This window comes from Prionailurus viverrinus, chromosome A2 (assembly GCF_022837055.1).
Source record: "Prionailurus viverrinus isolate Anna chromosome A2, UM_Priviv_1.0, whole genome shotgun sequence".
Taxonomy (NCBI): Eukaryota; Metazoa; Chordata; class Mammalia; order Carnivora; family Felidae; genus Prionailurus; species Prionailurus viverrinus.
Genome location: NC_062562.1, coordinates 46,029,997 through 46,057,822, shown reverse-complemented (window position 1 = coordinate 46,057,822; position 27,826 = coordinate 46,029,997). Strand labels below are relative to the sequence as shown.

Genomic DNA, 27,826 nt, shown 5'->3' with positions numbered 1-27,826 from the left:
GAAAAATGTTTTTACTACTAGAAATTAGCTTGGTTTGTCTTTTTCATTTCTGATGGTTTCCTTTGATTTATATACTAACTCTTGGGTTCCCTCTTCATTCTCTCTGCCCCTCCCCTGCTTGCACTGTCTCTCTCGCTCTCAAAAAATAAATAAATATTGAAAAAAAAAGAAAAGAATAGAAAATCAAAGTTCAAGACCCTGGTGACCTTACTCAATCCCAGGACATACACTTCTCCCAGACTATACTACCTAGGCTTGCTTTCCAAGGTCTTGGGTCATGGTTTCCTACTTACTTACTGGATACCCCATTTGGTTTCTTTCCAGAGTCTCCAACTCAGTATTGTATAAAACTAGCAATGTCAGTCCTGCCTGGGTTCTCTCATCCTGAATCAATCTCAGTCAATCTAACCTTCCCTCTCTGATACACACATCTCATCAGTGACGATGTCCTGTTGGCTCCACCTCTACCAAGTCTCCTGGATCTTTCCTATCATTTATCCTTGCTCATATCTTCATTATCTCCTGCCTTGCCATACCAGATCCAGCTCCCACAGGGGTCTATTCTTAGGTCAGTCCCCTACATAAAAACTCTCAAAGGCTCACCAAAGAATAAAATCCTGGCACTTTAGGCACCCGGAGTGCTTAGGCACCCAGAGTGCTCAGAACCTGGTCTGCTCCTCCTTTCCAATCTTATTTCTGACAAGCTCCATACACTCTATGTCCTTGCCCAAGGAGAGTTGTTACTGGTCCATGTGATGTCATGCTCTGGTCTGACATGCTCCAAGTTCAAGGGGACTTGAGAAGGTCCCCTTGTTTCTATACTACAAATCCTTTTCAGGGTTAAAAGCAGAGTTAAGATCCTACCTCTTCTGTAAAAACCTTCTCTGGTGCTTACCAAATGAGATCCCATGACCCACCCTTGTGTCCCAAGAGAACACGTTCCTCACAGTTTTATTTGCATGAAGACACAGCTTCATCACATCTTATTTTCCTCTTAGACTATATAATCCCTGGTGGATACAGTCCCTGCCCAAATCATCTGTGCATTCCTGCCAGTGCCTGGCAAAGCGCCTTGCATATGGGAGAGGGTCAGTAAGCATTTGATGAAACAATGAATCCACCAACCAACTGCTGTCTGTTCTCAGATGGCTACAGTGAGAGGACCTCAAGGTATCATCAAGTTTTACAACACATCACTTTTTTTTTTCTTTGAGAAAGACAGGGTGCAAGCAGGGATGGGGCAGAAAGTAGAGGGATACATAATCCATGGCCTAAGAAGTCCTCCACAACTTTTGTTCAGGCATAAGTTCAATGAGGTTCCTTCCTAAGTCATTCTCTACAGCCTTAAATATTTGAGGACTCTAATGGATGTTTTCAAACTACTGATAAAATGTGATTCAGACTCAAGAGACAAATTAAGTCTACAAACATTTATAATCATCTACTACATGTTCTGGGGTTGGGATTAGGCAGCATGGGAAAAAGAAGTGGTAACAGTCTTCTATTCACTAAGGAACAAATAATTCTGATGAATAAAAACGATGTATGAACAGAAAGAGGAAAACACAGAATGTCATGAGATCAGGAGGGTTTTCATACCTAAGATCAAACCCTATCTTCAGGAGACTGACTCCCGGACCTCATTTTGCCAATGTAGGGAGTTTACTCCTACAATTATCCTCTCTCTCCTGTGTCAACAACTTGTCCCTCTCTACCTGACCATTCCATTCAGGATACAAACTTGTTATAATCTCCCAACTTAAAACTTATTACAACAAAAACTTCCTGTCACCAACAATCACCCTTCAGTCACTTCCCTACTTCTCTATACATCTTTATACCAAATCTCCTCAAAGAGTTTTGTACTTACTCTCCCTGATTCATCTTCTTCCATTCCCTCTTGAACCCAACCTATTCCAAAATTTGCCAAGTGTACTCCCACCTCAGGGTCTTCTGTTATTCCCTCTGCCTCAGAGAATTTTCCTAGATACTCACATATTAGGTTCCTCACTTCATTCAGGTCTCTGATCATGTTCTCTTACTAGAGAGGCCCTGTCTGACAATCCCATTGAAAGAAATATCCCTGGCCCCACATTCTGGTGGCCTCCAAACCATCCTGACCCTCTTATATTTTAGCATCCTTACCACTTACCACTATCTGACATAGCATACCTGTTGTTTAATATGTCTATGACTCTTACCAATATGTAGGCTCTTTAGAAACAGGAAATTAATATATGCTGTTCAGCCCTGGCTCTCAAATGCTTAAAAGTACTTGGCACAGAATCAATTTCAATAAATACTGAATGAATGAAAGAATTAATGAATGAATGAAAAAGGGAGGGAGGCAGTTAATTGAACCTTAAGCTGAGTTGTGAGCAATAAATAAGCAAGAAATCTGTCTTTATGTAGAAGAATACCTATGTGAGTTCTAAGCAAAGAGAGCATCTTGGGGGCAGACCTAGAGGCCAATGGTGATGGAAAGCTAAGGTAACTAGAGGAAGTTGTGTCATGGCTGGCAGGGAAAGGGCACACTGGGGAGGGGTATGAGATGACAAAAGGATGAAGACAGCTGGTTCATAAATGGCACTTAACAATGAGCTAAGAATTTGCTTCCACTCTCTTCCCAGAAAGTCTAGGGCTTTATAAAAGGAGGGACACAATCCAAAATGGTAGCCCTATGAAGTACATTCTGTCCCCACCACCTCTGGCTGAGACGGTTACCTGGAGTATTTCAATGATCTTCAACTTGGTGTCCATGACCATGATATCCTCCTTCTCTGGCTCTGTCTGCTTCACGTTGCCTTCAGGGGCAGCAGCCATAGGAGTCATGGGTAAAAAGCCTCCTCCACGGAGCACCACCTGGGTCATCAGCTCTCCAACCCCATGGATGGACCGCATTACATTACTTCCTAGGAAGGGCCAGGACAGACCCCAGTCATGACAACACTCCGGGAGAGTACTCTGAGGCACCTGACAAGGAGCACAACTCTACATATTTAACAAATCTGTCCCAACACGTTCTCAGGATCCAAGGAACTGGAAAGGGTTAATACCCATCAAAAATACGGGGAAAAAAGAGTAGTGGAAAACAGATGGGCTTTGAAATCCATAAAGGAGCACTTTGGTATATTAATTCGCCTTCCAAATTTTACTGGTCACCTAGCACATGCTTGTTGCTACCCACAAAATTAGGGGCACAGGAGCTAATGAGGCACAAATTGAGTGCTGCTACAAACACTGATCTCAAGTACGCAGGATTACCTCTGAGGCTCAGTTTCTTCATCTATAAAATGAGACTAAAGGAGCTCAGAGGATGAAATGGTGAAATATATGTGAAATGACTGAGCATAGGATCTAACACAGTATTTTTCTGTTCTAGCTATAGAGACAAGGTCAACAATTATCTGTATGTGAGTACATAGTAGGTACCTAAAGCAGAAGAAAAAATAAACATATAAAAGTGGAGTTATCTATTCACAGACTGGAAATACAATACTCAGATACAAGCCAGGATTTTATTTCATCATATACTAATATCATCATTGAATGTCTCATGATACATTGAAGACAAGGCTAGGACATGTGTTCTTAAGAGATAAGCATTCAATTTGTTAGGTAACTTTCAAATGGTTTTGCAAAATTTCCTAAGGAGAAATACAGATAGACTTATATATGAAGGAAACAGAGCAAAATGTGAATAATCAAGGACTCATATGTATTGGTATCGGCTGTGCTATTCTTTCAGCTTTTTTGTTCAAAAATGTCCACAATGAAAAGTCAAGAAGAAAAGAACAGGACATCACAGGGAAACATGACAAGAGTAGTAACAGAAGAAGCTGGGAGGGCATGTCCCGGGTGTGCAGGTGCCAGCAAATATCACTTCTCCACTTTGCCATGACATTCTTACCTTTATTCTCTTCTCCTTTCGCCATCTTACTAATGGGAAAGATGGTCGTCACATGCACACAGTCCAGTATGGCCAAGAGAATTTTGGTCAATCGGAGAAGGTCAGAGAAGTTGTAGAAACCAAAGTAGATGAGATTCCTAGCTAAATTTACAACCTATTACATTAAAACGAGAGAGAGTGAGAGAGAGATGGTATTAGGTCAACTGCATCCTTTAGTTCCATTTTATGCTAATTTATAAATGTCTGATTCTGACCCTTCTTATGGTAAGAGGAGACATATATTTTGCTTGCATTTCTGATCAAATTCCACTTTGTTTCCTAAGGAGAAAAAATAAAAAACAAAAACCTGCAAAGCTACTGATCTGTTTTAATAACTAGTTGATAAAAAACTGACATAATCATCTGTGGAGTGTGGATGGAACTGGAGGATATTATGTTAAGTGAAATTAGTCAGTCAGAGAAAGACAAAAATCATATGACTTCACTCATATGAGGACTTTAAGAGACAAAACAGATGAACATAAGGGAGGGGAAACAAAAATAATATAAAAACAGGGAGGGGGACAAAACAGAAGAGACTCATAAATATGGAGAACAAACTAAGGGTTACGGGAGGGGTTTTGGGAGGGGGAGGATGGGATAAATGGGTAAGGGGCACTAAAGAATCTACTCCTGAAATCATTGTTGCACTATATGCTAACTAATTTGGATGTAAATTTTTTAAAAATTTAAAAATTAAAAATAAATTAAAAATAAATAAATAAACAAACAAACAAACAAATAAATAAGATACTGCAGGGCAAGCCACGTTGCAGCCCAACAGGACACAGAAAACAATATTGCAATCCTTGGAAATAGACTCCTCAAAAGGAAAACCGGTCTCAAAAAGAAACATTTTAAGTCAAAGGTAATACGGATTTGTGTCCCTCAAATGATTAATCTATGATGGATCCCAAACATAGTCTGTTTCTTTCCTGTTGTTTTTAAGATCACGTACAGAGTATACGTAATGTTCTATCATTTTATGTGATTCAATTAACCCTGAATATTTATTCTACCAGCATAACTACCAGTAAGTCAAGCGACTGGTATTCATTCTATTTTCTTGTGGAACAAAATTGAGCTCAATTCCCTTTTATTACAAAACCGGAGTATCATCACAGAAATCACCACATGCTAAAATATTTTCTATTTATCCCAGAGAAAAATGACCAATGAAAAGCAGGTAAAACATATAGATTATTTCATCATGAATTACCTCAAATGTAAGCTTATTTTTCTCCTTATCAGAGAAAGGAAACCTCTGACAAACCACATCTCTTAAATACTCCTCCACAAATTCCATGGTCTGAGCAAACCTCTCCTTAATTTCATCTTTGGAAGCTCCGCTACTATCATAGCTAAAAGGAAAAGAGAAAGAAAAGGAAATCAGGGGCGCCTGGGTGGCTCAGTCAGTTAAGAGCCTGACTTCAGCTCAGGTCACGATCTCATGGTTCATGGGTTCAAGTCCTGCATTGGGCTCTGTGCTGACAGCTCCAGAGCCTGGACGGAACCTGCTTTGGATTCTGTGCCTCCCTCTCTCTGCCCCTCCCCCGTTTGCACTCTGTCTCTCTCACTCTCCAAAATAAATAAATATTGGGAAAAAAACACAAAAAAAATGAAATAAAAGTTCAAGATCCTGGGGCCCCTAGGTGGCTCGGTTAAGCGTCTGACTTCGGTTGAGATCATGATCTTGCGGCTTGTGAGTTGGAGCCCTCTATCAGGCTCTGTGCTGACAGCTCAGAGCCTGGAGTCTGCTTCAGATTCTGTGTCTCCCTCTCTCTCTGCCCTTCCCTTGCTCACACTCTCCCTGTCAAAAATAAACATTTAAAAAAATTTAACAAAAAAAAAGTTCAATATCTTCCCTGTTGAGCCTTCCCCAGCTGCTCAGCCACAAAGCCAATATCCCCTCCCCCAAATCCCCTCTCCTACCCTCTGTCCTTAATTTATTTCTCCTCCTTAGCAAGTATCACTAAGACATGTAATCATTTATCTTGTTTATATCTTTTTTCCCCATCTAGTGTACAGATAGTGTTTTGGTTTGTTCACTGATACATTAGTTAAGGCTGACACAGAGACAAATATTTGTTGAATTACAAAAAAAAAAAGACAAGACATAAAAAATCGAAGTATGCCATCTTTTGCATTCTTGAAAAAAAAAATACACTTCACCTTTCATCTATGCTTTAACTAGACTGAACTTGACCATAAGTGGTCTACAGTGACACAAAACATTAATGAGGTTTTAAAGCAGCAGGCTCACTCATCAATGGCGATCTCCGAGGGAATCTCAGACCAGAGGCGGGCATATTTCACGGGAGTGACTTGTTCCTGGGGATCTCGGTCCACGTGCATATGAAGCATGAGGCGACAGAAGGATGCCCTCAGGTCATAGGGCAGGTTCTCATCAGACATGCAGCGGAGAATGAGATCTACATCCAGCTGGCCTGATATTTCATTGATGGCCAGGTACTGGCGGTCGAGACACATCCTAGCAAAAAGGTTCAACTGATACCTGAAGAAAAGAAAAGTTATGTGAAGAAATCAGAAATCATTGAGCAAAGGGGCGCCTTGGTGGCACTGTCAGTTAAATGTCCAACTTTGGCTCAGGTCCATCATCTCACGGCCCGTGAGTTCAAGCCCCGTATTAGGCTCTGTAGTGACAGCTCAGAGTCTGTAGCCTGCTTCGGATTCTGTGTCTCCCTCTCTCTCTGCCCCTCCCCTGCTCACGCTCTGTCTCTCTTTCTCAAAATATATAATAAAACATTTAAAACAAGAGAAATTATTGAGGATGAATGGCAACACACAGCAAGACCATTTGAATATCCCCAACTTTCACAGGAGTGACATTTGGCCACCTGATCTTATACATCGACACCCTTAAATTGCCTGTGTACCAAGCAAATGAAGAAACTGTTCAGGCTTTACCACCAGTCATACAAGTCCACGCTGCTGAGTTGGAGTAATTATGTGACTACTTGATTCCATTTTGTCCTTGTTTGTTTTATGATAAAAAGGGGGGAAAATGTTATATTTAAAATGGTTGTCTATTTCCTCAGCTGTTTTTTTATACAGTACATTAAAGACCATGTAGAAAATGTTAAACATCATCTCCCATACTGAAACTCATAGAAATTTTATCATCCTCTTTGGATCTTATATCAGCCTCTTTGACTTCTACATGAAAAACATGTTGTGCAAAGTAGGGGACTCCTCAAACTGTTTTGTTTTCTTCCTCATCCAACTACATGTGATCTTTGTCACCTTCTGAACTGGACCATAGAAGTACCCTTTCCCATTCACCCTCAGGAGAAGATACATCAGACATTAAAAGAAAAAACAACTTGTAATGTGAAATCAAAAAGCTATAAGCTTCCAATGTGGCCAATACTGACGTCTGAATCCAAAATCCTATTTATTATTGATAACTATGAGTTGAAAATGTTCTCAATCTCACTAGATTTCAGTGGATACAGATTAAAATATGATTCTATTTCATGCTTATAAAATTACCAAAGAGTAAAAAGCATCACAATATTCACAGGTAGCAAACACCAGGAGAAACAAAGTTCTCACTCACAACTGGTGTGAGTGTGCACCACAATACCCAATCTAGGATCGCTCAGTAAAACTTGCCAATTCAACAATTCCACTCCTAATAGGAAAGACAAACTCTCACTTATACGCATACCTTTTGAATAAGGAGGTCCCCTGACATGAAAAACTAAATTGTGGCATATGATGGAATATCCAAGAGCAATGAAAACATGGCATAATAAAAGGGAATGCCATCCAGAAGTCGAAATTAGAGAAACAGATCTACCACCATTAACACGAGCACATTTCAGAAACAATACAGGATAAATGAGACAAGTACAGTACCATTTACATACAGTCCTAAGAACTGGCAAAATGCTATATATTTATTATGAATACATACAAATGTAGTAAAACAGAAACACAGAAAATGTAGGAGGGTATACACTATATGCATGAATGGGAGGGAAGAGAACACAGGAGCTATCAAAGGGCACTGTAGCTGCAAAGTTTTACTTGTTAAAAAATGCCCTAAGCACTTTTCCATCTTTGCTTCTCTATTCTTTAAAAAGTTTTCCTTGGCTCTCTTGCCCCTTCATTTCCTTTCCACTGCCTTCCCTTGAGGTGGCAGGGCCAGCAGATCTTAAAGCTGGGACCCGGGAGACCCTAGGGCCAGATGAGGTAACCGGCAGAGGTGGAGAGTGAGCAAACAAGGATGCACACCAGGTAAAAGGCCAGCCAGGTTTCTCTCAAGAGTAAGTTATCAATACGGAAAGGTGAAGGCTATAACAACACTATGGTGTGAGAAAGGAACTGGAAGTACAGATGGGGACGGGACTCATGGTTTTATTCTGTATTTGTACAGGGGCACCTGGGTGGCTCAGTCGGTTAACCATCCGACTCTTAACTTAGGCTCAGGTCGTGATCTCATGGTTTGTGAGTTCGAACCCCACGTGAAACTCTGTGCTGATGGTGCAGAGCCTGCTTGGGATTCTCTCTCCCTCTTTCTCTGCCCCTCCCCAACTTGTACTTGCTCCCACGCTCAAAAAAAATATTTGTACAGATATAGAAAGACATTTGTGTTATGTGTATGTATAAACATACACACATGTATGAATACACGTATTCATGTTCTACCTCTGTCTGCAAAATTCTATGAGGTTGGCACTACTGTCTCTATTTTGCAGATAAAGGAGCTGGGGCATGAAGAGGTATATGACTTGGCCAAAGGCAAAAAAACCTAGTAAGTAGAAAGGTCAGGATTTGAACACAAGCAATGTGACCACATGATATGCGCCTGTATGCTATTATTCTGTTAAGGACAAATAGTAATGAGGGGCCGATGCAAGCACTCACTGTTTTCCCTACTTGGCCACGTCCAGGAATCAATTTACTACCTAAGTACCAATGAAACCTTACACGCCCAAATCCTAAAATCTACATCTTTTTGCTGGATAGGTGACAACATGTGATTGTGTGGAGCAATCAATAAGCAAGCAGTAAATTCCTCATCAATTCCCTCCAGGGCAGCCTGAACTGAGCCCAGCGGGACTCCCCATCACCTGTAGTAGCTGAGAACATCGCGGTCCTCCTTCTGCCCTTCTTTGGCATCTTGGGCCAGTTCCCGGACACTTTTGCTGCGAATCTCCTTGTTGCTGTCCCTCCAAAAGAGCCACACCTCTTCCTCGTCTTCTCCTGCTTCCAGAGCATTCTCTCCAGTAGAAACACCCTCAAATTCAAAACGAGAAAGAACCAGCCTGGAAAATAAGAGGAGGAGTAGTGAAAACTCCTTATGTTAGCAATACTTGCTAATCTAAGATCAGCTCTAGCAATATATTGAAATCTAGCTTCACTTTCAGCATAGGGGTGCCTGGGTGGCTTAGCTGGTGAGGCAGCTGACTTTGGGTCAGGTCATGATCTCGCAGTTTGTGGGTTTGAGCTCCGCACTGGGCTGTGTGCTGACAGCTCAGAGCCTGCAGCCTGCTTCGATTCTGTGTCTCCCTGTCTCTTTCTGCCCCTCCTCCACTCAGGCTCTGTCTCTCAAAATTAAAAAAAATAATAAAAAAAACAAAAAAACATAAAAAACTTTTAGCATAAAAACACATAGATAACCTTTTTTTTTTTTTGCCCCTTAATGGCAAAATCACAAAGACCCAAACTTGAACTTCTTCATATACTTTATTCCAGTGGTGCTCAAGCAGGTGATTTTGTCTGCCCTGCACCCTCCCCAGGAGACACTGGGCAATGTCTGCAAACATTTTAACATCTTTGTTTGTCCCAACTGAGTGGGAGGGGTACAATGAGCATCTAGTGGGTAGAAGCCAAGGATGCTGCTAAACACACAGATAGTCCATCATGATTAACAGTTATTCAGGCCCAAATGCCAAAATGCTGAGAGGTTGCATTAGCCCAAACCCAAAATTAAGTTATGAGAAGCAAAAAAACCCAAAAAAACAACTAAACAAAAAAAGCAACAAACAAACAAACCCCACTAGAGCTCAGGGCATAATTCAGTTTTGGGTTTTGTTTTGTTTTCTAAACACTGGCCCTATTACTAGTACTGTACTTATCAGGAAAACTGTTCCCCTGATAAAAAATCAATCACTACTATTACCAAAATTTTTATGTACCACTAAACACATTTTCAACAGTGATAATTAAAAAAGCTCTTTCCTACAGTGACCTAACATCACCATTGAATTATCTCCTTTAACTTTTAAAACTGGTGATCCTACCCAAAGAACTTTAAACTCTTAACATTAAATCAAGTATGTGCAAAATGCTCTCTGGTGAATTCACATTATTTTTAAACCAATGTGCAAGGGGGCGCATGGGTGGCTCAGATGGCTAAGTGTCTGCTGATTTCAGCTCAGGTCATGATTTCACAATTTTGTGAGTTCAAGTCCCACATCAGGCTCTGTGCTGACAGTGTAGAGCCTTCTTGGGATTCTCCCTCTCTCTCTCTGCCCTCCCCTGCTTGCCTTTCTCAAAATAAAACTTTAAAAAATGTATTAAAAAAATAAATATATTCAAAAATAAATAAATAAGCCAGTGTGCAAAGTGATACCTATGTACAGAGGAGGCCACTCTAAAGGTAAACTGAATTCCCCCATCAAAGACCTTTGCATAAGCAAGATCCCATGCCAGCTCATCTGACTTCAGACCAACTCTAAAGAAATCAAAGTGTTAAGTTCTATTATCCTAGAGTGCAGACATCCACTGGACCATACATTCTCCATCTAAATCCCTTCCTCATCTGTATCTTCAACCCCAATAGCCCCCACTCACTTGGTCTCAATCAGGATGTCGGCATTGGTTGGATTCAGCACAGCTTTACATATCAGTTCCTGGGTCACCGGGATCGATTTGTTCATGGAAACACAGAGGTCGGAGAGGTAATCTAAGAATCTATGGAGAAAGAGAAAGCAAACGAAATGTTTTCTGCAGCCACAGTAGAGGTTTGGCTCTCGAAGCCAGACTCCTCCTCAAGTGGACAGACCCAACGTATCTTCGACACAAGAAACTAGAGACATTTTAGGTTTTGGTGCCAGTGTCTACAGCACCAGCAGAAACCCGGTTGCGCTAAGAGAAGAAATCAAGAAAGGAGAAAAAGAAAAAAGATGGCAAGGGCCAGGGCAGATGAACAGATGATGAGATTAAAATGAAACAAACAAGACAAGGAAGACGTTTGCATAAGGAAGAAATGGTGGAGATGGAGGAGGACCAGAGAGGTGAGGAAAGGCTCTGAGGCCTGATGGCCCAAGTTGGAATCCCTGTTCTCATTAGTGATATTCTGATATGCAGTGTTACATGGGAATATGTCTTAACCTCACTTTTCTCATCTTCAGGAGAGGGTAACGTAAAACCTTGTAGTACTGTCCTGAGGATTAAATGCAATAATACATGTCAAGTGCTTATTTAGTTGATTCCCTGAACATGAGAATGCTCCATGGAACATTCTTCATCTTTATGGGGTGGGAGGAGTCACTTTATAACAACACTATCAGCTCTCATTGTATCTCAGTGTGACCATTCACCATACCTATATTATAAACTACTTTCCACTGCTTCTGAAATGCTGTAGATCTTAATGAGGAGAAGAAAAGAGGAAAGGTGGGGGGGAGATCTATGTGAATGAGAAATGACAGAACTGTAATGTAAAATAGAAACACTCAAGTGACAACTAAGTTTGCAAGAGACTCTTACTGATGACACTTGGGGGAGGTGTTCTAAGTGATAATTAGGGGGTGCTAAACTGTGAATAAATGGCCATCATTGTGATTTCCTGTGCGTCTACCAAGTGCCAGGCACTTCACGTGTATTTATTCTCATTCAATTTTCATAAACACCCATTTAGCATAGAAGAAAATTAAAGCTCAAGCGGAAAGAGAAAGTCACCCAGCTGGCCAAGTGCAGAACTAGGATTCCACTACGGGTCTATCCCACTACCGTGTTCTTTCCACTACTCACCCAAGAGCCTCTCCAGACCAGCCTAACCGAAATCTGTCACTGGCAGCCCTCCAAAGGAAACCTCGCCAAAAGCACCCTGACTAGCTCAATGCCTGCATCTTCAAGGCACAGACACCTTCGGTGGATCAGACCCACTTCCACCTCACCTGGGCTCCCTGTTCTTTCGCACCAGACTGACAAACGTGTCGATCTCAGCGGCGGTGATGTGTTTTTCCAGGAGTTTTCGGTTATTGTGAAGCAGGGCGGTGATGGTGTCTTCGGCCAACACATCATAGCCAATCTGCTTCTGCATAAAGCCAAACTGCTTGGCTATGTACTCCTTTTAAGGATGAAAAGGGAGGTCAAGCGGGGAAAACAGAAGATTTTAAGGTTAACCCCAAACTAAGCAAAGCGGCAACCTTCCCTAGCGAGAAGGACTGTTCATAAGGGAAATCCTAGTTAGGTGCCTTTCTACAACTTTCTCATCTAGGTCAACAGCTGCAAACTCCCTCACACCCTTGGTTTTACTAAACCTGCCACACAAATGTAATTAAGCAAATTACCCTGTATGTACAGATGGGCATTTTATCAAGTGCACAGTATAAATATTAATGTGGTGACTTATTTTTCTAAAAGGTCAAAAGCTGTTTTTCAGCTGTGATTTTATTGCTAATTCAAGAGGACTTAACTGTGCCTTATTGCTCTGTGCTGCTGAATAAACATACTTAAGCCTACCTAGATGTTTAGAACAGTACCACCCTATTTTGTTTTCTTTATCTGGGGTGAAAATACATTTGCATAGTCAATGGGGAGCAGAATCAAGTGAGGAATACCTAAGCCAGTCAATCATATTCACAGAACGCATAAAAACATCGCTGGCTTCTCTCTTTGGGAAGCAGACATGACATTCCATAAAAAATATATGAGAAGTCAGGGAAATCTCTTGTTGGTATTTGTTTCTATTCAGAGACGTTTCCTGCCTAAGACAGACTCAAAGTTCAAACAGCACTTGAAACTTGGTTTAATGTTTCAAAATTAATTCCCAAATCCTAAAAACTACTCAGGGTGTTTACAGTGGACACTGGCCACTTTTCAGCCCATACTCAAGTAAGGATGCATGTTTCATAATTAATCAGCCTTCAGGAACAGACTGCTGCTGGGTGGCAGACAATCCATAACAACAAGCAAAGACATTCAACGTAGCAGCGACAGGTGGGACTTTTTTGGCCTTTTCATGTACAAGCGAAATGTGCTAGTACACTCTAGAGGCTCTGATGTATCCTCATTGGAAGATGGCAGAGAGGAACAGAACAAAAATCTCTTTGGCACTATTTGAGTATGGTTTTAATGCACTGGCAGAATTAAAGTAACCAGAGCACCCAAAGGCAACCTGTCCAGGCTAATGAACAAAGCATCATAGGTATATGATACCTTGTATTTAGATAATAGCAAAGGCTAAGTCAAAAGCTTATACTTGCTAACAAGGTTATATCTAATACTTGAGAGCACTGCTGAAGTTTAACACTTTCTTCATGACAGAACAGAACAATTTTCATTACAGAGAGATGTTTAAATTTAAAGGCCAGATGTGGTGGCAGTCCAAAGTTTACAAACAAAAGCCTTTTGCAACACAATGCAGAGAGGAGGAGTCAAGGTTATGATAAGCATCATCTGTGCACCTACACTAATTCAATGCAGTACAAGACTTCTCAGCCTCAGCACTACTGACTTTCTGGGTTGGGTAACTGTTCGTTGTTGGGGGATGTCTTGTGCATTACTGGATATTCAATAGCATCCGTGGCTTCTACCCACCAGATGCCCCCTCGCCCCATCCCGCCCAAGTTGTGACACTCAAAAAGGTCTCCAGATATTGCCAAGTATTTCCTGGGGGACAAAATTACTCCCAGCTGAGAACTACTAAGTGTGGCAACACAGTTTCCAGGTTTCCTTAGAATGGCAAATTGATGGGAGACCCCAGAGAGGTTAGAAAGTATATCTCATGAGGACACTATATACAGTGTCATGACACAGATAAGAACTTAGAATACCATAAAACATGAGCCACAACCAAGATAAAGAGAAAGTTACCAGCACAGATGGAAGATATGGAAGGGAGCAAGAAGATTCTGCTCTTGCTTTAATATAAACACATGCAATCATTTCCCTGATTTTTAAGATAACGTGCCATAAAAAATACTAGAAATGTACTAACAGTATCAAAAAAAAAAATCTCACTGAAAGGTGGCTGCAGAAGGGGACTTCTTGGGTATCCTTCTTAAGGACTCTAGAATGTATCTTCTTCTCAGGCTTGCAAAAAATCTATTTCCTTTCTACACACAAACCTAATGAACTATTCTCTAGCCATTAAGTAATTACAGATTTAACACTTAGAACTCATGAGGCAAGTAAGTGAACTTCAGGGACAAAACTGCCCATCACTTCCCATCAATCCTAAATCCCAACCTGGTTTTTCCTGTAGTCTTGCTGAGAGTGTCTCAGGACCCTGTAGCAGAGCCGACAGATATGTCTGAAAGGAGCATGCCGCTGGTCCCCAAGCTCCTCAAGCCGCAGCATTGGGCCATCGCCACAGTCTGTGAATGGGGCTTGTAACAATTTGAAGATCTGGTTGTGAGAAGGAAGAATAAACACCATCACCATTTAGCGTGTTAATGGCTAGTCCTCTGTCGCAAACTAATAGAATCTCCTGGGAGGCAGCACTACACAGACCACTCTCTCTACATCAATGTCAGTAACCTGAAAATTGTACACCCACTCACCACAGTCCACCTGGACCTAACTGGTCCTCAAACACTTCCCAGTACAGTGTGTAGGGCTATGGTTAAGAGTGCAGACTCTGCAGTCAGCAGATTCTAGGCTGAAATCATTCACCTGCATTATTCCCTAGTGGTAAAGAACACAGTTAAGGTAAGCTTTGGTTTTCTCAGGAATAAAATGGAAAGAACACTACCCAGCTCACAAGGGAGTGCTAAGGATAAAAGATTAAAAACTGTCAGTTGCATAAATATAGTGCTCAGCAAAGGCTTCTGCCACGGAATCTGATCATTTTGGCCCCTCAAGGAATTGTTATTGTAGAAATGAGCATTGGCATTGAGCCAATCTAATCTGGAAGGTCATCACCTGAAACAGCTGGACATAATTTCTTCTTGGACTAGAAAACCGTGCTGAAACATGATGAAGTGTTAATAAATTTTGTCTTTCATCAACCAACAGGAAAAAGTGTTCTCAAATCCCAAGTTCCTATGGAGAACTGAAGGAGTAGTAACTAATATATTTTTCTTTGGGTTCTAGTGGCCAGGAATTTCTATGCCAAGCGTACACTCCCATCTCTGACAGCTTTAGAGAACTATATAGTATGCATTTCTGTGCACTTCATCTACCCTTGTCACTTACCTCCCTACAATTTGTCTTTACACCAGCTTACTTAAATTTATACCAGATAATACCATCTATATATGTCCTGTAAGCCATTACTCATTCTTTGTGGTAAGATCTTGTGTTGATTTATGGAGGTCCCTGTAAGCGCTTATACAGGCCTGAGTTTACCAAATCCTCCAAATTTTCCAGTCCTATGAAATAACATTAAGAACACATGGCACTTATTATTATTTTTGATGAAAATACAGTTGTCAACTGAACTCTTCTTGGAGTTCCTAACAGGTGAATTGTTACATGCTGACATTCAACAAGTGTGTTGTCAATTTAACTGAGCTATGAAAGCCTGGGTGGCTCAGTTGGTTAAGTATCCAGCTTCGGCTTAGGTCATGATCTCGCATTTAGTGACTTCGAGCCCTGCATCAGGCTCTGTGCCGTCAGCTCAGAGCCTGGAGACTGCTTCAGATTCTGTCTGTCTGTCTGTCTGTCTGTCTGTCTCTCTCTCTCTCAAAAGCAAATAAACATTAAAAAAAAAAATTAACTGAGCTATGAAGCCATGAAAAGACACAGAGGAACCTTAGATGCATATTATTAAGTGAGAGAAAGGCTACATACTGTATGATTTCAACCACATGACATTCTGGAAAAGGCAAAACGATGGAGGCAATAAAAGGATCAGTGGGTGCCAGGGGTTGAGGGCAGGGAGGGATGAACAGGCAGAGTACAGAAAGTTTTTAGGTCAGTGACAATACTCTGTATGAATCTATCATGATGGGTATGTTATTATACATTTGCCTAAATCCAGAGAATGCATACCACCAAGAGTGAACCCTAATGTCAACTCTAGATTTGGGGAAATTATGATGTGTCAATGTACGTTCAGCAATTGTAACAAATGTATCACTACAGCTACAGCGGAGGATATTAATGATAGGTGAGGCTATGCATATGTAGAAGGAGGAGGTATGCGTGAACTCTGTGCTTTCCATGCATTACTGTTATGAACTTAGAACTGCTCTATAAAATCAAATCTGTTTTCTTCAAAAGTCAGCTGATCAAGCCTTCCAGGTGGGAACCAGTCATGTCCCTCTGTAAGAGCGGTGATCCCACTGATTTCTTACAGAGATCCCAATATGTTGCATCTCACAGACCTGCTTGAGGATATTCTGTTCTCTCATCAGCTTCTGCCGTTCTCTGTTAGGCTTGGAGAAGACCACTTCAAGCACATCTTGACCAGAGTTAGTGCCACCAGTGACAAAGTAAACCAAGTCTTCCAGCAGCTTGGTTACAGACCTTGAGAGCAAAGAAGCTATTAGAGATGGGAAATGTTCGACGTGTAACAGGTTGAAAACTTTACCTTGAAAGACCCAGGCCTAATGAGGCACTTAAACGCAAACAAGTCCTTTCTTCCCAATTTCCTCAAAAGTGAGGACCAATGACCAAAAAGAGTAAAATACACACAACACATTATTGTCCACAAAAGGATAAACACCTTCACAAAATATGATCCTTCAAATTTTACGTCAGAGTAACTGTGGCCCCTATCATTTATTAGAAAGTTCTAGAGGCCAAACTAGAGATGGAGAAAAAGGTCTTTACAATTTTAGAGACTTTCAAAGAAGTGAGTGTGGTTCTTGAAAATCACAAGTTAAAGCCACATATAAATGTTAAGGCCTGACCCTCTCACACAAAGCTGTTCAGAGTTGGCATTTTCTCTTTCTGCAAACAACAGATTTAAGAGCTCCACAGTGGGTGAGGTTGAGTATGTCTGGTTCTTACGTGAAGCCCTTACCTTCTTTCATTCTGAGTGATGGTGCCTTTCTCCAGCTTCCCAGCTATAGAGCCCAGCACCTTGCTGGCATCATTGGCAAAATCCAGGTCCCGAACCTCAGCAGGAGAAACCGGAACTATGGCAAATGCTTCCTTATCCTCCTTCACAGGGGAGGTGCCAATCTGAAAAGCAAAATGGTCTTTATGGGATTGTCTCTTGGACTGAGACAGTAAAACATTAATCAAAACACTATTTATGTGACACTGGGCAATTCAAGTAGCTGGAGCTATCTCGCAGTAAGAATCAACTAGACACAGAAAAACATATGAAAGGAAGTACCTCAAATCATTAACAGTTGTTACCTCTAGAGATTGTTACTGTGGGAAAGAAGGAGGCAGAAAGGGGGCTCTGATTATCATTTTACACCTTCATTTGTGAAAAGAAGCATGTTAAGACTGTTAACAATTGTAAAACATGTTTATAAACACATACGGAGGTGTGCCTGAGTGGCTCAGTGGGTTAAGCATGTGAATCTTGATTTCAGCTCAGATCAAGATCTCTTGGTTCCTGAGAATGAGCCTCACATTCGGGGGCTGTTTGGGATTCTCTCACCCTGCTCCCTGCCTCTCTGAGCCTCCCCGACTTGTGTGTGTACATGCACACACGTGCTCTCTTTCAAAATAAAACATTTAAAAATAAATAAATAGGTGGGAGACTATGTGGCTCAGCTGGTTAACCATCCAACTTCAGGTTATGATCTCACATTTCATGAGTTTAAGTCTGGGTTGGGTTCTGTGCAGACAGCTCAGAGCCTGGAGCTTGCTTCGGATTCTGTGTTTCCCTCTCTCTCTGCCCTTCCTCTGCTTACGCTCTCTCTCAAAAATAAACACTAATTTTTTTTAATAAATAAAAATAAGTAAGCAAATACATAGGGAAAAAACAAATGAGCAAAATAATTATTGACTCAGAGTATCATATGGGCAGACACTGTGCCAATCTTTTAACTTTTCTATATAAAAATGGAAAAAAAAATTCCAGTAACCTCCCCCATCACTAAAAAAACAAACTAAGAGTATCATTTGACTTTTTCAAAACAAAATCCCTATGTTTGTGTTTTTATGTTTTATGACCCTAGAGAAGGTAGGGAAGGAGAGGTGGGCTTGAGGGAGAGAAATTAAAGGGGCTAAGAGAACTTCCAAAAAAATAAAAGTGTCTATTTAAAGACAGAGAGAAAGAAATAATAAAGATTGGGGAAAACCAACTAGGTATGTGATGTGCCTCAAGGCACAAGCAAACACTCCCCCAGCCAAAATCATCCTTCAAACAGACATGAAATCCAGACAATTGCTCAACCTTTAGGGCAAAAGCCATGGAATAAAAGGTTCTGGTTATTTAAAAAAGGCTAGGCTTGCTTTAGCCAAGTCCCTTGGAGAGAATTCTTTCACTGCATTCAAGTCTGTCCATGACTACCTCTGGCCAAAGCAACAAAATGCAGCTCCCTCCTCCCCAATGTGTTCTCAAAGGAGCCCTTTCATTAGGGAGCACAAGACCAAAGGAGGCAGCCAAGTTCCAGAACTTACTTTCAGCATTACAGGTTTTTCTTCTTCCTTGTCGATTGGGATATTTGTGCTATGAACCCAGGTATTAGTGCAAAGGTGTCTGAGTCGGACATAGGAGTTTCTGGGGGGAAAAATAAAAGGATTTGGGTGACAGGAATTTTTAGGTTCTCTAAAGCCACTGGCCTAGAATATATTCTACCAAAATAAAACGGGATACCAAAATGGTTTCCTGCTACATACACTAGACAATATAAACCGAGGCACAAATGAATGCACACCAAAATATGTTTTAATGTATTTACAATAAAAAATCATTCATAATGATTCTAACATTGTGATATGCTGTATTTCTAAATGTAAGATCACTCCTGTAAATGAATATCCCAGAACGGAGCATGAGACAGAGTAACAAAAACTATTTATTGACTATATATTAATGCATATCATGAGAAATGATAGAGCAATGCATGAACTTTTCCTATGGATCCATGAAGCAAAAAATAAAATTACCAGGATAAAATGTGAGTCAATATTTAATAATCTTGTGGTAAGGAAGGCCTTTGAAGCACACAGCAACATACAAGTTTCATCAATTTTAAAAGTAAAAAATGGATACATCTTATAATATTGTTTACATTTTTCATGTTCCATAAAGCAAAAAAAAAAAAAAAAAACCATCATGAAGAAAGTTGAAAGAAAAAGGACAACTTGGGAAAATAAAAGAATAACACAAAGCATAAAAAGGTAATTAATCTGCATATATAAAGAGATCTTTAAATCAGTAAGAAAAAATGGGAAAAGTGGCAAGGAAAATAAGACAATGATATCAGCCAGTAATTTAATAAAGCAATATAAACTGCCAATAAACTTGCAAGTATACATTTAATTTCCTTAATATACAATTTACACAAATAAAAACTATGCATCTTTTTACTGAATGTCTTCCAAAGATCTTAAGAGACCAACATAACCCAGTATTTACAAGAGTTTAGGGAAATGACCTCTCCCCGCACTCACAGTGACAGTGTGAACAAGTTAAACTCTAGAAGGCAGTCTGGCACTTTGTAAAACAAATAAAATGTTCGCCAAATAAAAATCTTTTCAACTAGCAATCTCACTTTTAGATAGTTCGCCTAAGAGATGACAACCCAAGTACAAACTGGGGCCTAAGTATGTTCGACAAGGCATTATTTACGGTAGTAAAAAACTAAACAATCCAATGTCTCAATAATGGACTAGCTAATTATCATACATGCAGTGGAATACTAAAAAGTTATTAAAAAAAGATTACAATCAATATTTATGTGGAAATATGTACAGAACATATCGTTCAGTGAAAAATTGTTAAAAATAGCTTATAATTTTTATTAATGACAAATCATACAGAGGTATTCGGCATGCCCAGAGACTTGTCTAAAACTACATAAACCCTAATGTTAACAGTGTTTATATCTGAATGGTTAAATTTTACATAATCTTTATTTGCTTCTTTGCTCTCCATGATGTTAACACATTTTTGTGGCTTTACAATGGACATGGATAATTTTACATTTTCCAATTTTGCTTTAAGGAAGTAGTTGAAATAGTGGCATCATTTTTGCATCAGGAACCCACCCCGTCAGTGAGACAAGACCAATGAACACCAAACAATAGTAAGTAACATGAAATGCAAATGAAAAAGCATTAAGTTGGGAGACAGTCAAGGTACGCACTGAAGCACTTTTAGAGGAGGAGATCAATGAGGCTACACGAAGTCATGGACATTTTCTGATACAGAAAACTTGAATTGGAACTTTAAACACTGTTGGGGCTCAGGCAGACAAGGGACCAAAGAAGATATTTGCATTAAGAGGAATTTAGAGCAATGGTAGAGACATGGAAAAGAGGTGGGGGCAAGGGGCATCAAACCAGACATCTATCTTTAGTACACACTCTCTGCCTTCCGCTTTTGTTCATTATACCTGTCCTGAATATTCCAAGTAAGGGCAACCATAGTGATATTTAACTAGAATGAATATACATCAAACAACATGAAGAAGAAACCTGACAGAGATGTGCCAATTCTTTTTTGTCTGAGTGACATGGACTAATTCTCTGAATTTCAAAATATAACCAAAGCCTGGAGCTTAGCTTTTAATTGGATGATTACCTTCTGTAAAGTTCTATGTCAAATTATATTTGAGACACAAAAGGGTGTTCTATCAATTCATCCCAAGTCTCATTCCCAATCCTTAACTCAAAACCCATGGTATCAGGACAATTACAAAGGCAGTCACAAAGTTGGGTGCTCTCCCAGTGTTCATCTAAAGCATCTATTTTACATATACTGGAATTTTATTATCTTATTCAGTATACCCAGGATTTGCCATTATCCTTTTCACTTCGGCTTGGAAAGATTCTTCTAACCATTGACTATCACAAAAATTCCTTTGCTGATAACATTTCAGAGACATTCATTTATCTACTTTCAGTCTTCCTCATCTTCAAACAAGCAATATTTAGCACAACTTTAAGATGCAGGGAAATGAGTGTACTACTCCTAAAGCTTTTTGATCCCTCCACAGGACAAATGAATAGGAAGCCCATTCAATTCTGGCTCTCACGTTGTTGGTCAGGGGCAAGAATGAATAAAAATTTTTAAAGTTAAGACCAAGCTCAAGATCGTAACTAGTAATTAATACTAGTGGACCATGCCAGACACTTCTCCCATGGTGAATGCAAGGCTTCCATTGTTTAAGAGTTTAGAATCCATCTACCTATGGACAACTATCCACAAAGACAGTTTTCCAATTTGGCTATGTTACCTAAAAGCATAGACCTCCCCTTCCTATAGCATCATGCAAATTTCCAACCCACTGGGGAATATGGCCAACTTGCTCACTCCTCTTGCCAAGGAAATGCATGAAGCACCTTGTGATGGAACAATGTGGTATTTTACATCACAGCGTTCTGTTTTTTGCTATCCCTTGCAAACTAAAACATTTAACATGTAAGATAAACGTCATTCCTTTGTCTCCTGGGAACCTGAACAAATTCATTAGATAACTTCCTGAAGAGAAGTTATCATATGGATATGAACATATGAACATATGAACATATGGAAATTTACTTAAACCAAAATGGAAATGGGTTTTACAAACCTGTACCTATCTAGTTAACAAGTCAATGAGAAAGGAAGCTTTTAAAAGGCAACCTACCCTACCCAAATCATATTTAAAAAGGATCTCAGAATGGATCAAAGACCTAAGAGTAAAAACCAAAAACCATAAAAGTCTTAAAAGAAAACATGAGCATAAATGTTTGTGACCTTGGAAATGTGCAATGGTTTAAGAAACTGAAAGCATAAGCAATCAAAGAAAAAACAGATAGGACTTTGACAAAATTAAAAACTTTTGTACTTCAAGAGATACCATCTAGAAAGTGAAAAGACAACCTAGAGAATGGTCGAAAATTCTGGCAAATCACTTACCTGGTAAGGGATCTGTCTTGAGAAAAAAGAACACTTAAAACTCAATAATAAAAAGACAACTCAATTTTTGAGATAGGCAAAAGATAATGGGCAAAGGATGTGAAGAGATACTTCTCCTAAGATGATACACAAGTAGCCAATATGCACATGAAACCATGATGAACCTCACAGACAGAAAAATCAAAACCACAATGAGAGGGGTGCCTGGTGGCTCAGTTGGTTAGGCATCCAACTTTGGCTCAGGTCATGATCTCGCAGTTCGTGACTTCTAGCCTCGCATCAGGCTCTGTGCTATCAGCACAGAGGACCAGAGCCTGCTTCAGATTCTGTGACTCCCTCTCTTCTCTGTCCTTCCCCTGCTCCAAGCTCTCTCTCTCAAAATTAAACATTAAAAAAATTAAAAAAAAAAAAGAAACACAACCAGATACCACCTCACGCTTACCAGGATAGCTCAAACAAACAAACAAAAAGAGTAACAAGTATTGGAAAGAATGTAGAAAAAGTGGAACCCTCACACACAGGTGGTAGGAATGTAAAATGCTGGATCCATGTTGAAAAACCATCTGGCAGCTCCTCAAAATGTTACACAGAGTTACTGCATGATATAGCATTCCAGTCCTAGGTATATACCCAAGAGAATGAAAACTTATGTCCCCCCAGAATGTGTACAAGAATGTTCAAAGTGGCATAATAGCCAAAAAGGCCAACAACACAAATGGGCATCAAGTAATAAGTGAGTAAATACAGGGCACCTGGCTGGCTCAGTCAGAAAAGCACATAACTCTTCATCTTGAGGTCGTGAGGTTGAGCCCCTTTGGGCATAAAGAGTACTTAAAACATAAATAAATAAATGAAAGAGTAAATTTTAAATATATTAAAAAAAAAGGATTAGGTATTAGCCCTTTTTTTTTTCTTCTTTAAGGAGGTTTCACAGCCAGCATGGAGCCCAAAGTGGGGCTTGAAGTCACAACTGTAAGATCAAGACCTGAGATGTGATCAAGAATCAGACACCCAACTAACTGAGCCAACCAGGCACTCCCAACCCTTTTTTTAAAAAAGAAAATTAGGGGGCGCCTGGGTAGCTCAGTCGGTTAAGCGACCGACTTCGGCTCAGGTCATGATCTCACAGTTTGTGAGTTCGGGCTCCGTGTCAGGCTCTGTGCTGCCAGCTCAGAGTCTGGAGCCTGTTACAGATTCTGTGTCTCCCTCTCTTTCTGACCCTCCCCCATTCATGCTCTGTCTCTCTCTGCCTCAGAAATAAATAAACATTAAAAAAAAATTTTTTTTAATAATAAAATAAAAAATAAATAAAAAAGAAAATAAGGGCACCCAGGTGGCTCCGTCAGTTAAGCATCCGACTCTGGACTTCAGCTCAGGTCACAGTTTCCAGATTTGTGGTGCGAGCCGCCCGTTGGGCTCTGAGCTGACAGTTCTACCTCTCTCTCTGCCCCTCCCTGCTCTCTCTCAAAATAAATAAATGAACATTTAAAAATAAAATAAAATAAAAAAAATAAGTAGATGGGGCGCCTGGGTAGCTCATTCAGTTTAAGTGTCTGACTTCGGCTCAGGTCATGATCTCGATGGTTTGTGGGTTTAAGCCCTGCAACGGACTCTACTGACAGCTTGGAGCCTGCTTCACAGTCTGTGTCTTCCTCCCTCTCTGCAATGCCCCCCCACTGTTCATGCTCTCTCTCTCAAAAATACACAAACATTAAAAAAAAATTTATAATTAAAAAAAATAAGTGGATAAATACAACGTGTTATAACCATATAATGAAATATTATTCAGCAATAAAATAAAATGAAGGGCTAAAATATGCTTTAACATGAATGAACCTTAAAAATACTAAGTGAAATACACCAGTCACAAAAGAGCACATGATACATGATTCCATTTAGATGAAATGTCCAGATCAGGCAGATCAATAAAGACATGAAGCAGGTAAGTCTAAGGCTGGATGTGAAGAACAGGGAAATAACAGTAACTGAGAAAGGGTGTGGTGTTCTTTTTGGGGAAGAATGTTCTAAAACTGTGATGATAGTTGTCCAGCATTGTTCATAAAAACTACTGAATTGAGCACTGTAGGTGAATTGTATGGTATATGAATTAATTATATCTCAACAAGTCTGTTACTGTAAAAAAACAAAAACAAAAACAAAACAAAACAAACAAAAAAACTGGGGACAACTCATTCAGTTCAGCATCTGACTTTGGCTCAGGTCATGATGTTGTAGTTCGTGGGTTCCAGAGCCACATCGAGCCTGCTTCAGATCCTCTGTCCCCCACCCCACCCCCCCAATCCAGCTCCTCTCCCACTCATGTATGCTCACGTGCTCTTTCCCTCTCAAAAAAAAAAAACATTAAAAAAGTAGGGTAAAAAAAAAAAAAATCAGTGTACATCAGCTCAATCAGGGCTTCCAAACCTGGAGAATGCAAAGCTGTGCACATACTTGGGATTTCCTGGAGGAACATCTGTAGCTTTCCCCCAGATTCTCAAGGAATTAACAACCCAGCAGAGTTGAAGAACCAATTGACAATTTTACTGGGTGGCAAGGAAAGGCCTCCTTGCAATGTCAAGCACTCTTCCACGTGGACACTGTCCTCCATTCATCACTCTGACAGCACAAGAGAAGGTACTCATCTAGTGCTCAGAGCACCTGCACTGCAAAGACCAGTCTCACTGACATGGTGCATTGCTCTGGGCCAAAGCAGGCATGGAGAGGAAGAAATGAAGGAAACCAAAGGTCAGCAGATCTGCAGATGTCACACCTTGCTCGAATACTTATGCTGCCAACAGGCATTCGACTGCTCCATCCACCCAGGGGACTTGTGCTTTGGCCGCTGATACCAACTCAGCACATGCTGGTAGATTTTTTTTAAAGACAGGCTTACAAACAGGGACTGGAGTCTACTAACTTCTGGGACATTCTGAGCAGGATCTTTGGGTCTCTCTAATGTTTGACTTGGATCTAAACGTAATTTTAAAAAGTGCATACATGGTCAAATGTCCTTTATGGAAAATGATCAGTAGTTAATTTGCATTAATAGGTTATTGAGTCTGGGTTCAGACCGTGGAATGAAGCTTCTCCTGCTGTCTCTGTTTGAAAAGTAACTGGAGATTGCAAGGGAGCTGTTAAATCTTACTATTTGTAACCAGGTATGTATATGAATCAGAATTTTGTTAATAGGGTGTCAAACCCCCAAAATACAGAAATGAATCAGACACCATGGCTCATAAAACAATGTAACTGCTTTCCATAATCCCCTATTTCACATTTTTCTCATGAAAAAAAAAAAACCCGATTTTTTTTAACCTAACAAATGTTATAAACTTTTATTTCTAAAACATTTGTATTCATTAAATACTTGTCTGTATGTCAAAAATAATGTGTAAAACCTGCAAATGCCAACAAGAGTGCTACTAACCACTGCTGTATTCAAGAGTCAGAACTGCCCACGCAACCCTGTCTGTCTTAAGCATTTAAGATTTCGGGCTCTGCAAAGGAACTGGCTGACATGTGAGAAGTTGCTCGAACTCTCTGAGCTTCAGTTTCTTTTTCTATAGGAAGGGAAAGATAACCTTTTGTGCAGATGAAATGATGTAACACAAAGTATTTTGCATTGAACATAGCATGAAGTCAGCATTCAATAAGTGTAAGCCATTACTAACAATACTGTTGCTGGTTTTGGGGTTAAGCATGACCTTTCATCCCATTTAGAAGCCAGTTAATCCCTCCACCAAAAGGCATTGTTATGCAACAAAACTAAGAGTCAAATTTAATAAAAGTACAAAGAACACTGGTCTGACATCTCAATATATTACTATATTCAGTGAACTGCAAATGTTCCTTTTTCCAGAATTTCTTTATAATTGTTTCTTCAGTTAACTAGGAGATCTCTCAAGTGTGGGAATGTGGAAGAGAGTAGAGGAAACTAGAATTATGGAGCTACTTGAGGGGCGCCTGGGTGGCTCAGTTAAGCATATGACTTCGGCTCAGGTCATAATCTCACATTTTGCTAGTTCAAGCCCTGTTGTCAGGGGCTTCCTGCTGCTCAGAGCCCGGAGGCTGCTTCGGATTCTGTGCCTTCCTCTCTCTCTGCCCCTCCCCTGCTCGCTTGCTCGCTCTCTCTCTCTCTCACACACACTCTCTCTCTTTCTCAAAATTAAGTAAAACATTAAAAAAATATATATCAAGCTATTTGAGCTTATGGTTTTGACTTGTTTACCTCAATAAAGCACTTCTTGTCCAACTACAGAGAACTTACTAATTGATGAGCCATAAAAAAAAAAAAAAAAAAAAAAAAAATCAGACACCATTCCAATAGGCAACCAGAACAAATCTTTCACAAGAGCTTTGAGAAAGGCAATGGTGACTTGGAACCCAAGAAGCCCAGCCAGGCCAGAGATATCAGCTCTGACTTACTTGGGATAAGTCATTTTAGAACCCTACCTTGGGACAAGGCTATCACCTCCACGGAGAGTGGTGGGGTCCAGCTCGAAAATGGAGGAGATGTCATTGCCCTCAGGCACAGAGACCAGGGAGTACACCATCTTTTCTTGGGCATTTCGCAACCTGCTTCGAGAGGCATCCTGATCAGGATCCACCTGAGGAGGAAAAGTCATCAAGTCATGGATTCTGTATGCCAGACCCTTCACTCACTACAATCACTGCACAGTCCACAGGAACAGGGAAGAAACAATAGTGAACATCAGCAGTTGGCAGGAAAAGAACAAGAGTTTCAGAGCAGTCATAAAAGATGATAATCGGCCACCCACGCCAAGAATACTGACACTCTACCTTCTTGTGTTGCAATAAAAATGTTTAAACAATGCAGGGTTACAATAACAGATGTCCAATGAAAGAGTGCTACAGGTGACGAAGAAGTCCATATAGCTACATCCGTCTGCAATAGTTGGAAGAGAAAAGAAGCACTTTGAGAAAACTCATCCTGTGGATTTGGTTATGGGACACTGTTAACTGGGTTATGGGACACTGTTATGAACTGTTAACCTACAGTTCAATTGTCTAGCAATAATATGATACAGCTACTTTCCAGGAGGAAAAGGAAAATCAAGTAAGCCTGAACCCAGGTGTTCGTAAACAGAGATCCCAGTGTGGCCAAGAAAAATATCTGAGAAGTCAGACTAGCCCTGAAAAAAACATTTGAAATTAATCACAGAGTACTGCCAATGACAATTCAGGGGAAAAGAGGCCTCTGTTGCGATGTAAGGGATTTGGCGGAGATTGAAGAAAATCTCTGACAGTCAAGACTAATGAACAATGAGGAAAGCTTTCCTGAGAAACTGTTAAGAACACATTCTAGGCTCCAGAGCCCGTCTGCCTGAGCAGATCTAAGCACCAAGCTCAGACTACCGTGCCTTTTCATATGCTTTGCGAGGTCTCTCCCAGACCTGAGACTCTATGTGGGATTATTTTTAATTTTTAACAGCCTTATCCAACAATATCCACCTGCAACTACCAGGAAAAACACATTTTCTTTGTCACTAACTTGCTTTGCTTGAGCTGAGGCACTGACTCCTTTCCAAACGGGAAATGGATAAAAGAAAATTAAATCCAACAGGCAAAGGAAAGAGCTTGAGAGAATTTAATTCTAGGGACTAACATCTAAGATGGAGGGCAACAGTGTGCTCTAGGAGTTTATCTGCAGCCCCAACTTTTGTATGGGTAAAGGAAGA

At 40.3% G+C, this 27,826-nt stretch overlaps 1 protein-coding gene across 5 annotated transcripts in view; it reads right to left on the bottom strand.

Moving 5' to 3' along the window:
- The window catches only part of ITPR1 (inositol 1,4,5-trisphosphate receptor type 1), a 328,507-nt gene that overhangs the window by 157,503 nt on the left and 143,178 nt on the right, over nt 1–27,826 (bottom strand). For all 5 annotated transcript variants that reach the window (XM_047850329.1, XM_047850325.1, XM_047850327.1 and 2 more), the window contains 12 exons: nt 26,580–26,734; nt 18,680–18,779; nt 17,121–17,281; nt 16,480–16,621; nt 14,399–14,557; nt 12,103–12,275; nt 10,775–10,894; nt 9,049–9,243; nt 6,213–6,464; nt 5,169–5,310; nt 3,911–4,064; nt 2,725–2,912 (listed from right to left, as the gene is read on the bottom strand). In XM_047850329.1, the coding sequence (XP_047706285.1) occupies nt 2,725–2,912; nt 3,911–4,064; nt 5,169–5,310; nt 6,213–6,464; nt 9,049–9,243; nt 10,775–10,894; nt 12,103–12,275; nt 14,399–14,557; nt 16,480–16,621; nt 17,121–17,281; nt 18,680–18,779; nt 26,580–26,734 (1,941 nt within the window). The remainder of the gene's footprint in view (nt 1–2,724; nt 2,913–3,910; nt 4,065–5,168; nt 5,311–6,212; nt 6,465–9,048; nt 9,244–10,774; nt 10,895–12,102; nt 12,276–14,398; nt 14,558–16,479; nt 16,622–17,120; nt 17,282–18,679; nt 18,780–26,579; nt 26,735–27,826) is intronic.